At 51.5% G+C, this 12,463-nt stretch overlaps 1 protein-coding gene across 7 annotated transcripts in view; it reads right to left on the reverse strand.

The window, feature by feature from the left end:
• Window positions 1-352: 352 nt before the first annotated feature.
• LOC127586296 (HHIP-like protein 2) overlaps window positions 353-12,463 on the reverse strand; it is a 90,079-nt gene continuing 77,968 nt past the window's right edge. For all 7 annotated transcript variants that reach the window (XM_052044114.1, XM_052044120.1, XM_052044116.1 and 4 more), the window contains exons 10-11: window positions 5,525-5,920; window positions 353-2,628 (exon numbers count right to left, since the gene is read on the reverse strand). In XM_052044114.1, coding sequence (XP_051900074.1) covers window positions 2,381-2,628; window positions 5,525-5,920 — 644 coding nt within the window. In that variant the 3' untranslated portion in view covers window positions 353-2,380. The remainder of the gene's footprint in view (window positions 2,629-5,524; window positions 5,921-12,463) is intronic.

The following is a 12,463-nucleotide window of genomic DNA, read 5'->3' on the forward strand; positions in this document are numbered from 1 at the left end:
CGTTATTCCTCTTTTGCACTATTTATTTATTTTTGTAACTTTATGCCTTGCACTGTACTGCTACCGCAAAACAACAAATTTTATGACAAATGTCAGTGAAAATAAACCTTATTCTGAATGTGGAAGAATTACTGCTAATATTAGGAACCTATGACACAATTAAATGTAAAAGCATTGATAATCGGAGGCAATCTACCATCAGGTCAATATTATTAAGGGCTTTGTCAAATGTTTTGGCAAAAATATTGGCCGATGCAATCTCCCTAAATGTCTTACAAAACGGATTTGTAGCAGCCACTCCTGGCTGTAATCAAAACACTGCCACATTGAATAACATGACAGGGGGCCAAAAGAAACAAGGAGCTTGCAGTAGTTTTTATTGATCTAGCCGAGCCTTCACCTCCATCGGACGGAAACATATCATTTAAGTGTTGGATTGGATGGGGGTTGAGAGAAGAAAGCCGGGGGAAGCCCACACGGTCACTGGGAGAACGTGCAAACTCCACACACACAGAGCGCCGGAGGTCGGGATTGAACCCAGATCACTGGAGCGGTGTGGAAGCAGCACTACCTGCTACGTGACCAAGCCGCCCAGTTGATGTTGGTGTGGTGTAGGGCTGGAACGCAGGGTCCAGCAGTCACCTTTTGGAGCAGTAACTTAATAACCTCTCAACACAAGCCAGGGCGGTCATCATGGATGAAGGGGATGGTGCTCAGTGTCGAATGGCTTGAGGTGTGAAGGCTGGAGGACAAGGGTTTTCCCATCTCCAGCAAGGAACGGCCCAAGATTCTGCCGTCAGGTCTGGGCAACGGATAGGTCCTGGGGTTTGAAGTTCAGCCCAGGGTGTGAACATGTTTGGTCAGCTAAAAACAAACCGCTGGAGGAATTCAGCGGGTCGGGCAGCATCCGTGGAGGCAGAGGGATGGTTGACGTTTCGGGTCAAGTCCCTACATCAGGACTGAGTGCGCCGAGGGAAGACAGCTGGTAGATAGGAGTGAGAGGGAGGCAGAGAGAGAGGTGGAACCAGATGGTGGGGGGGAATGATGGGCAGATGGGACCAGGCTGTGGGGGGGGGGGGGCGCACGAAATGAGCCCAGGGGTGGGGGGGAAGGGGGAAGGAACAGAAAAGGGAGAGAGACCCTGTGTGGACTGGTGAGAGAGCAACACAAGGGGAGTGGGTTACCCAACATCTTGGTCAGCTGTTCGACTTCAGGGGCATCGAGCGATTCGAGATGGCCCAGGCAGACGGGACAGCTGGTTACAGGGGCAGGAAATGAAGGCCGACTGTCCCTCTCCGAGTTGGAGGCCATCGATAGAAGGGCCGTGGCAGATAAGCACTTTCCCCTTTTTGAAGTACAATCCAACAGTCAAATAAACAAGCTCGGATTCTGGAATGGCAGCATTCCAATCACCAAAAGAGCTTCAGGGAGATGAGGTGGGGCAGTGTCTGTGGTCGTGGAGGAGACTGGAAGGAGGGGAGAGTCCAGATTTCCCAGGACCATCGATCCAAGGTCACTGGGGACATCAGGAGAGGTCAAAGGCTGGCAAAATAAAGGATGCTGGGAGCATGGTGGAGGGAGGTTCCCCCGAACAAATCACGAGCCCACACCTTCCCCCCCCCCCCCCCCCCACCTCACAAGTACTGGCCCACTCAATGGAGCTTAGAAGAACGAGAGGTGGTTTTATTAAAACAGACAAGGTTCTGGGGAGGGGTGGGGTTGCCGAGGGGATGATCCCGTCCAGTGTGAGCAACTACAACAAGTGGACGTGGCTTCAGAAGATTTGAAAGGGACTTGTGAGGGGAAAGTTTTTCACGCAGAGGGTGGTGAGTTTATGGAACGAGCTGCCAGAGGAAGTGGGTGAGGCAGGCACAACAGGATCATTTAGGAAGCACTTGGATAGGTACATGGAGGGACAGGGCTTAGAAGGATATGGGCCAAATGCAGGAAATTGGGACTAGCTAGGTGGGCACTGTGGTCAGCATGGACTGGTTGGTCCGAAGGGCCTGTATCCGTGCTGTATTGTTCCATGACTCCGATAATGGGTCGCCCATTTCAGATGGAGAATTCCCGCTCTCCGAGGATCGTGAACCTTTGGAATTTTTTTTACCTCGAGCTGTGGAGGTGGGGACATGGAATATATTCAAGGCAGAATCCAACAGACATTTGAACCGCAGTGGGTGTGGGACAGGGTGGTGTTAAGGGCGGGATTGGATCAGCCATGACGTTACTGAAGAGTATAGCAGACTGTGGAGGGGCTGAGTGGCCTACTCCCCCTATGTTCTAGTTGATTGGGCACTAAGGAAATAGGGCAGGGCATGACCCCTCACCCCTGACCCCATTCGCCTCCCCTCCCCCCCCCCACCTGCCTCTCCCACCGTCACCGGTTCACAGGGGGCAGAATGGACTCGTAGGAGGGGGGCTCAGCGTGGCTCCGTGGCTTGGGGTCCTTGCTGGGCTGGGAGGAGGGGCAGGGCAGCCCTGGCTGCAGGACGGACCCCTCGCCCTCGTCATCTTCGCCCTCGGACGGCGGCAGCTTGAAGATCTCGGTCAGGCCGTGCAGTCCAGCGGCGGCGTGGAAGGTCTGGAGGAAGAGCAGCATCACAGCGAGACCACACAGGAGGAAGACTGCGGGAGAGAACAGAGAACACACAGGCGCAGGGTTAACCACCGCTTCCGAGCTCCGGCTCTTCTAGCTGCCGCACTTCCAGAAGCCCCGGGGGTGGGGGGGGGGGGGCGGGGAGCAGAGAGAAGATCTACCAGAGCTGTTCCAAGGACGAGGTACGGGCAACACACCAAACGCCGGAGGAACTCAACGGGTCAGGCAGCATCTATGGAGGGAGATGGAACCACACACTCCTCCCACTGTGTTTCCCCTCCCCCTCCCCCTCCCCATCTGCCCTCCCCACCTCCCTTACCTGGTTCCAGGCTCCACTTTCCTCTCCTATCAGATTCCATCATCCACAGCCCTTGGTCACCCCCCCCCCCCCCCCCATCACCTCCCGGCCTCTGTCACTGTCTCCACTCTCCCCTCCCCCATCTGCCTATCACCCCCCTCCTCACCTGGATCCACCTATCACCTGCCCAGCTCTTGCTCCTCCCCTTCCCCACACCTCTTTATACCGGCCATCTCCCCTCTATCTTTCAGTCCAGATGGAGGGTCTCGATCCAAAATGGCGACTGTCCGTCTCCCTCCATAGATGCTGCCCGACCCGCTGAGGACGTGCATTTCAGGCGAAAGGTTGGGGGAAGGTTCAAAGGAGATGTGCGGGGCAAGTTTTGTTTTTTTACACAGAGTGTGGTGGGTGCCTGGAACGGGCTGCCAGGGGTGGTGGTGGAGGCAGATACGACAGTGGTGTTTAAGAGGCTGTGAGGCAGACACATGAACATGCAGGGGACGGAGGGATATGGATCGTGTGCAGGCAGAAGGGATTAGTTTAATTTGGCACCGTGTTCAATGCAGACATCTTGGGCAGAAGGCCTATTCCTGTGCTGTACTGTTCTTTTTTGAAAACTGCAATACTTCTTTAAATATTCACCACCATCAGTCCACAGTTATATCTTTTAATGTCTAATCCTCAATCACAGCCCCAACTGTCTTCTCTCATCTTCACAGTTTCTTTTCTTTAGATTTAAGGCCCCAGAACGATATCACTGTCACACTCAACGTTAAATTCTATTATATTATGGCCAATCTTCTCCAAAGTGCCATTAATAAAAAGATGAATCAATTATCACTTTCTCATTGCACCAGATCAAAATTAACCTTTACCCCAGTTGGTTCCTCAATAGATCGATCCAGAAATAACACCTCTTATACATGCCACTAATTTATCCTTCACTTTACGACCATTGATTTTAGTTGCCTGGTGTATATGTAAAGTCCCACACGACTACTTTTACCACTGTTACATGCACCTCTCAGTTCCAGATTTATGTCACACCCAATATTACAACTACTATTCCGTGGCGTCAAAGTTCCCACCAATGCTTTCTGCTTGTTGCTACTTCTTGGCTCCACACAAACTGATTCTAATTCTATATCACGATCGGCTGAGCCGAGATCTTTTCTCACCCTGGTACTGACACTATCTCTTATTCACAGCTCTCCCCTGCCACCTTTTCCTCTTTGCCTGCCCTTCCCAAGTGTTGTATATCCCTAAGCATTCAGCCCCAGCTTCAGTCCCGCTCCCATAATGGCAATTAGATCCGACCTGATTACACCCAAGTTCTGACAAAGGATCCCAAACCTGAAACGTGAACTTGTTTTCCTTTCCACTGAAGCTGCCTGACCTGCTGAGTGTTTGTGGCACTTTCTGTTTTTATTTCATACCCAGTTACTTCCACGTGTCAGTAATTGATCTACATTGCTGGGAGTGTTGCAAGTGTTTGGGTAATTTTTCTGTACTGTGACCCTGGTTGCTGCCAGTCTTCGTTTCCTTGCTTATTTTTCATGCCAGCTTACACCTCACGCTTCGTTTCTCTCCTTCCCTTATTCCCTTCAAGGATCCCACTGCGCTGCCGAGCTGGTTTAAACCCTTCCCACAGCCCTCCTGCAATGACACTGTCCCAGAAACAATCCCAGTGTTTCCAAAATCTAACGCCTTCCCTCCTGAACCACCGTTCCATCCATTTCTTGGTGTGCTCTTCCCCCCTTACCCAGGAGATCCTGAGTAGTCAAAAGTAGTAATCCTGAGATTACTACTTTTGAGATTCTGCTTTTAAATCTCTTTCCCTGCTCCCTGAAATCCACTTGCAGGACCTCATCCCCTTTTTACCTATGCCGTGGCATTGTTGAGAGTATCCTGACTGGTTGCAACACGGTCTGGTACGGCAATTCCAACGCACAGGAGCACAAGAGGCTGCAGAGAGCAGTGGACACTGCCTGGTTCATAGTGGGCACAGCCCTCCCCACCACTGACAGATCTACAGGAAGTGCTGCCTCAAGAAGGCGGCATCTATCATCAAGGATCCCCACCGTTCAGGTCATGCCCACTTCTCGTTGCTACTGTCAGGCAGGAGGTACAGAAGCCTGAAGTCCCACACCACCAGGTTCAGGAATAGCTACTTCCCTTCAACCATCAGGTTCTTGAACCGACCTGCACAACCCTAACCCTACCTCAGCAACGGAACACTACGGACCACCTCTCGCACTGCTGTGGACTTGTCTATTTTATGCACTGATGTCGTTTTGCACGCTTTTTTTTCTCCACTGTATAATTTATATCCTGTGTGTTGACTGTACCTATGTGCCTGTGATACTGCTGCAAGTTTTTCATTGTACCTGTACCTCACTGTACTGGTGCACAGAGGGGGGGGAGAGAGGGGGGGGCAGAGAGGGGATGGTGACGGTTCAAGTAGAGATGCAAGCATGAGTTAGGGAAAGAGAGAAGGACAGTGGTGGAGGCAGGGAGGGCTGAGATAGGGATGGAGAGCAGGAGACAGGAGATAGCTGGGGGAAGAGAGAAAGGGGTGTGCACAAAAGATCCCATCCGCAGGTGATGACCAAGGAAACACTCCTTACAGGCGACGGAGATCTTGTAGAGAGGGCGCAGCAGTTGATTGCTCTGCTCTGCGGGGACGTAGTCACCCAGGCCGATGGTGGTGAGGGAGATGAAGCAGAAGTAGAAGGCATCGAGGAAGCTCCACTTCCTCTCGATGGCGCTGAAGATGGCCGAGGGGATGATGAAGAAGGTGATGAGAACCACCAGCGCCAACACCAGGAGGTGGACCCGGGTCACCTGTTGCTTGGAGTACCCCAGCCTCTCCTGACACAGGCGGATGGGACGGCTCGTCAGGTAGATCATCAGCCGCTGTACCAGCACCGTCAGGAACAACATCGTCAGTGGGACCCCCACCAAGGCAAAGATGATGGAGAAAGCCTTCCCTCCGCTGGAGAGGGGAGTGGTGTGTCCATAACCTGCAGGGCAGAGACGGTTCAAACATCAGCTCGAGATTAAATGCAAATTCCACCAGGATTTACATTTTCTGGTTCTTGGAAGGCGTGGTTTTCTGTCCACCACACTACCCGGCGAATCAACTCACACCTTTCTTCCGAAGATCGGTGAGGTGTTAGCCCCAGGGCTTGCTTCCCTCCCCCGCCTTCCCTCTCCCCCATTTTCCCTCCCTCCCCCTCCCCCCTTTCCTCCCTCCCCCCTTCCCTTTACCCCCTCCCCCAACTTCCATCAAACCCTCTTTCCCCCAAACCCTCTTCTCTTTCCCCAATTTCCCTCTCCCTCTTTCCCCCCTCTTCCCTCTTTCCCCCCTCTTCCCTCTCTCTCTTTCCCCAAACTTCCCTCCCTCTCTCGCTTACCCCCCAAAATTCCCTCCCTCCCTCTCTCTCCGCACCAAACTTCCCCCACCCCCATACCCTACCCTCGGCCCCGCCCTTGTTTGTGATTCCAATTTCGAGGACTCCATCCACCACACCAAGACAGCCTGGAGGGATCCACAGGCAAGGAGGATCTTTTCCAGATGCACTCAGTGTTGTGCCCTGCAGTCAATGTGGATGATGCAAGATCACACACGCAGTAATGGTGTCCATCAGTTCCACCCCCTGCCTCCGCCAAGTGTGACTCATTGAGGAAGAAGTGCTGCACTGCCACGACAACAAGCTCCTCGTTGAAACAGCGCTCTGAGATGTTTTAGATTCAGGGACTTGGGTTTACCTCAGCACTGAGCTGGAGAACACTGGTCAAGAGTCACAGAGTCATACAGCATGGAAACAGGCCCTTCAGCCCAACTGGACGATGCTGACAAAGATCCCATCCAAGCTAGTCCCATTTGCTCGTGTTTGGCCAATATCCCTCTAAACCTTTCCTATCCATGTACCTGGCTTCTAAAAGTTGTTAATGTACCTGCCTCAACCACTTCCTCTGGCAGCTCGTTCCATATATGCACCACCCTGTGTGTGAAAAAGTTTCTCTCTCAAGTTCTTTCCCCTCTCACCTTAAACCTCTGCCCTCTATTCCTGATTCCCCAACCCTGGGAAAAAGACTGAATGCATTCAACCTGTCTATGCCCCACATGATTTTATACACCTCTGTAAGTTCACCTCTCAATCTCCTTCACTCCAAGGGAAAAAACCCTAACCTGTCCAATCTCTCCCGATAACTCAGTCCCTTGAGTCCCGGCAACATCCTTGTAGATCTTTTCTGCACCCTTTCCAGTTTAATAACATCTTTCCTATAGCAGGGTGACCAAAACTGAACACAATACTCCAAGTGCGGCGTCACCAGTGTCCTGTACAACTGCACCATGACCTCCCAACTTCTCTACTCAATGCCCTGACTGATGAAGGCCAGTGTGCCAAAAGCTCAAATATCTCATTTGTTCTGACTATCTACGCTCAGAATCCAAGAGTCCCCGCCATCTACCACTGCCTGTGATGCTTTTGCAATTGCTCATTCAAAATTCACTCCTTCCACCACTGACACACTGCACCATCAGCGTAACACACTGCAATAAACCACCTTGTAAAATTCCAAGAGCATCTCCGAAATCTATGACCCCAACCACCTCCTGAAGGTTCCCCTCCAAGTTGCTCACCATCCTGACTTGGAAATATCTCATCGTGCCTTCGTTGTCTCTGGGTCTAAGTCCAGGAACTCCCTCCCCAACAGTGCCATGGGGACACCTTTCACCCGACAGACTACAGCGCTTCATCAACACCAACTTCTGGAGAGGAATTAGGAATGGGCAACAACCCATTCGTGCCATAACTGAATGGAAAAACAACTGGATGGCTGAGAGGAGACACAGGAGACCGTAGATGCTGGAATCTAGAGCAACACACAAGATGCTGGAGGAACTCAGCAGGTCGGGCAGCGTCTGTGGAGGGAGATGGACAGTCGACGTTTCGGGCCGAGACCCTTCATCAGGACTGAAACAGCAGAGGGGAGATGGCCGGTCTAAAAGAGATGGAGGGAAGGGAGTGGAACAAGAGCTGGGAGGAGAGAGGGTGGATCCAGGTGAGGAGGGGGCGATAGGCAGATGGAGGAGGGGAGAGCGGGAGTAGCGACAGAGGCCGGGAGGTGACAGGTGGAGGTGACAAAAGGGCTGCAGATGGAGGAAGGTGGAGCATGGAAGGGAGGTGGGGAGGGGCAGAGGGGAACGGTGGGGGGAGGGGACCCAGGGGGAGGGGTGTGTGGGTGACGGGCAGATGGGGTGGGTGGAGGGTGATGGGGGGTGTGGGGTGGGTGCAGGAGGAACTGGGCAGATCAGGAGGAGAGAGAAAAGGGACTGAGGGGGAGCAGGTTACCTGAAATTCAATGTTCATGCCGTGGGTTGTGCACTGCCCGGGGGAATATGAGGTGCTTCATCGAGCACCTTCCCTCCGTCTGCCACAAATGCCAGGATCTCCCGGTGGCCACTCACTTCAATTCCACCTCCCACTCCCACACCGACACGCCTACCCACGGCCCCCTCGACTGCCACGTTGCCAGGCGCAGGTTGGTGGAACAACACCTCATATTCTGCCTTTGTAGTCTCTAGTCTGATAGCCTCAACACTGATTTCTCTAACTTCCAGTAACCCCCCCCTTTCCCCCCACCCCTTTGTCTTCCATTCCTGTGGCCCCTTCACCCCTTCTCTTACCCCCCCAGCCCTCATGACCTGCCCAACTATTCCCCACCTCCTTCCCTTTATTCCAGGGTCCACTGCCCTCTCCGACCGGATTCCTTCTTCTTCAGCCCTTTGCCTCTTCTACCAATCACCTCTCAGCTTCTTCCATCTCCCCCCTCCCCCCACCCACCTACCTCCCCCCCCCTCACTTGGACCCACCTCTCCCCTGTCTGCGTGCGCTCCTCCCCCTCCCTTCCTATTCCGGCTTCTGCCCTCTTCCTTTCCAGTCCTGATGAAGGGTCACGGCCCAAAACGTCAACTGTTTATTTCCCTCCATGGATGCTGCCTGATCTGCTGAGTTCCTGCAGCATCTTGTGTTTGTTGCTGTTCTAAAATCTTGCCTTTATCTCACTGGACAGCTTTTGCATGTCAAGGCACCAATTTGCCCATACTTCCCCAGCTAATGAATAAGTTATTCAAAGAAAACCAAAGAAGTAATGAAAACATCTTGATGTCCTACCACTTTCTGGAAGCACTGCTCAGGAAATTAATCTTTAATACCTGTAGTCCCAGGAGGGTTGAAAACCACATTGTTGTAATACTAGCGAGGACCAGCACAGAAACAGGCCCTTCGGCCTATATGGTCCAAGCCGAGCAAGATGCTCCATCCAAGCTGTCCCATTTGCCAGTGTTTGGCCCATAACCTTCTAAACCTTTCCTATCCATGTACTTGTCCAACTGTCTTTTAAAAGCTGTTAACACTTCCTCTGGCAGCTCGTTCCACATAGATACCACCCTTTGTATAAAAAAAGTTGCCCCTCAAGGTCCTCTTGAATCTTTTGCCTCTCACCTTAAACCTATACCTTCTAGCTCTTGATACCCCATCTCTGGGAAAAAGACTGAGTGCATTCACCCTATCTATGCCCCTCGTGATTTCAGATCACCTCTCAGTCTCCAACAATCTCAGAAATCTCTGTCTAATCTCTCCCTATAACTCAGTCCTTTGTTCTACACACACTCAGTGTCACCAGGTGTGTCCCAACAGGCCTGTCCCAGCTCTGCTGTGAAATCTCAGCACTCACACGTAGTAATTCCAGTCTGCACACAAGGTCGGATGGTGTGCACCTGATTTACTTGTCCCTGCTGGCCAAGGTGCCCACCTGAGCCAGACCCATTTCCCTGTGTTTGGCCCGTGTCCCTGTAAACCTTTCCTGTCCATGTATTTACCTAAATGTCTTTTGAACACTGTAATTGTCCCCGCATCTATCACCTCCTCTGGCAGCTCATTCCACACACCCACCACCCTCTGTGTTTGTGAAAACTTGCCCCTCTGATCCCCTTTAAATTTCTCCCCTTTCACCTTAAACCTATGCCCTCTGGTTTTAGACTCCCCTACCCTGGGAAAAAGAATGTGACCATCCAGCTGATCTATGCCCCTCATGGTTTTATCAACCTCTATCCTCAGCCAACTACCACTCCAGGGAAAACAGTCCCAGCCTATCCAGTTTCTCCTTAAACTGCTGGAGGAACTCAGCAGGTTGAGCAGCACCTGTTAAGGCAACGGGGATGGTCGATGTTTTAGGTCAAGACCCTGCGTCAGGACAGACACACTTATCAGCAAAGGTCCTTCACGGCAGACTCAAATGATCCCTGGTACTATTTTATAGATGGGTCTGGTTGTCCTGGGCTGTCATTTAATTTAAGGAGCAGCTTTATAAGGTATCTTTATTAGTCACATGTACATCAAAACACACAGTGAAATGCATCTTTTGCGTAGAGTGTTCTGGGGGCAGCCCACAAGTGTCGCCACACTTCCGGCACCAACATAGCATGCCCACAACTTCCTAACCCGTAGGTCTTTGGAATGTTGGAGGAAACCAGAGCACCCGGAGGAAACCCACGCAGACACGGGGAGAACGTCCAAACTCCTTACAGACAGTGGTGGGAATTGAACCCGGGTCGCTGGCACTGTAATAGCGTCACACTAACCGTTACACTACCAGGTCATTCTCTCTTCTCTCCTCTTCCATCGGGTAGAAGATACAGGAGCCTGAGGGCACGTACCACCAGGCTCAAGGACAGCTTCTATCCCACTGTGATAAAACTATTGAACGGTTCCCTTATACAATGAGATGGACTCTGACCTCACGATCTACCTTGTTGTGACCTTGCACCTTATTGCACTGCACTTTCTCTGTAGCTGTGACACTTTACTCTGTACTGTTATTGTTTTTACCTGTACTACCTCAATGCACTCTGTACTAACTCAATGTAACTGCACTGTGTAATGAATTGACCTGTACGATCGGTATGCAAGACAAGTTTTTCACTGTACCTGGGTACAAGTGACAATAATAAACCAATACCAATACCGTGCTGTAGGTTACGTTTATTGGTGCTCACTGGCGGCTGCGTTTCCCTCCCCTCGAGGATTGGCGATGACTTGCTTGCACTTTGGTCCTATAGGTTCTGGGGTGGCTGATGAAGGACTCTGGAGACTGTAGACACTGGGTGGGGGTGGTGGTTGACGGGGCAGGTGGGCGGAGGTTTGGACGTGGGGCGTCTCCATGTCCCCGACGCCGGGACTCAGGTTTCACTGCCATCCATTTGGCCCATCAAGTCTACGTCAGTCCACAGAGCTATCCACCGAGCCTGTGCCCAATGTCAAACACCGTCTCACACCAATCCTACCCTAATCCCACTGAATTCTCCCCACATTCTCATCAACTCCCCCCAGATTCTACCATTCACCCACACACTAGGGGCGATTTACAGCGGCCGGTTAACCTACCAAACTGCACGCAGAACGAGCGAAAGAATAGACCACTGGAGAAACCCAGCGGGTCGGGCAGCAGCTGCGGAGGGAAAGGCAGGTCAAGGCAAAGGGGGATGGTCGATGATTCAGGTCGAGGCCCCGTGTCAGGACTGAAGGTGTCGGGGGAACATAGCCGGTGTGTAGGAGTGAGAGGGAGGGGTAATGCAGAGACTGGTGGAGGGTCTCGACCCGAGACCTTGCTCCAGATTCGAGCTACTGCAGTCTCTTTGGTTCTCCTGTTCCTTCCAACAAGCGGACACACGAGGTCGGAATGGAAGCTGGACTGCTGGGGCTCTGAAACAGCAGCTCTACCGCTGTGCAGTCTGGAGAAGTACTCAGATACTGGCAGACAAGAGACGAGGCCTGGGGTAGATCAGCTGTGATTCATCGAATGGGGGTTGGGGGAATACCAACTTGAGGGACCGAGTGGCCTACTCCTGCTCTTATTTCCTTGTGTAGTGTATGGACCCGAATCCTCGACAGCTTCTCTCTCCACAGGCGCTGCTTGGCCTACTGAGTAGTTTAAGAATTTTGTTGAACTTCGTTGCCAGGATGAGACATTGTTCAGAAAGCACGCAGAATGCAAGAGAACTATTCCCTTCACACAGGCCCTACTCCTGCCCTGATGCCAAGTATTTACTAATTCTCCTTTTGGGATGAAATGTACTTCCATCGCCCTTTCACACAACACATTCCAAATTTCAACCACTCCCTCAGAACATTTCCTCATCTATGTACGTATATTACTCAATGCAAAAAATACCTTTTAAACTCAAGTAACTTCGAACCTTAATATGTATTAAATGTTCACATTTTAAAAGAAATAATTATATATTCAATTCCATTTGCTATTCTAAAACCTATTTTAAATTAAAAGTTACAGAACTTTTGGGACTGAGAGAAGTTGGAAAACTTGAAGTTTGAAAGTTCTGTTTTGAAGTAAGGACTAACTTTAAAAGACAGAATCCTCACCCACTGTGGTGACCAGAGTGCTAGCGAAGAAAAAGGCCGAAGCGAAGTCCCAGTTGGTGTGTTGGGAGCTGTTGTTGAGAACCGAGACGCCGTATCTATCGGCATTCAGCACCC

Source organism: Pristis pectinata, chromosome 35 (assembly GCF_009764475.1).
Source record: "Pristis pectinata isolate sPriPec2 chromosome 35, sPriPec2.1.pri, whole genome shotgun sequence".
NCBI classification, from domain to species: Eukaryota; Metazoa; Chordata; class Chondrichthyes; order Rhinopristiformes; family Pristidae; genus Pristis; species Pristis pectinata.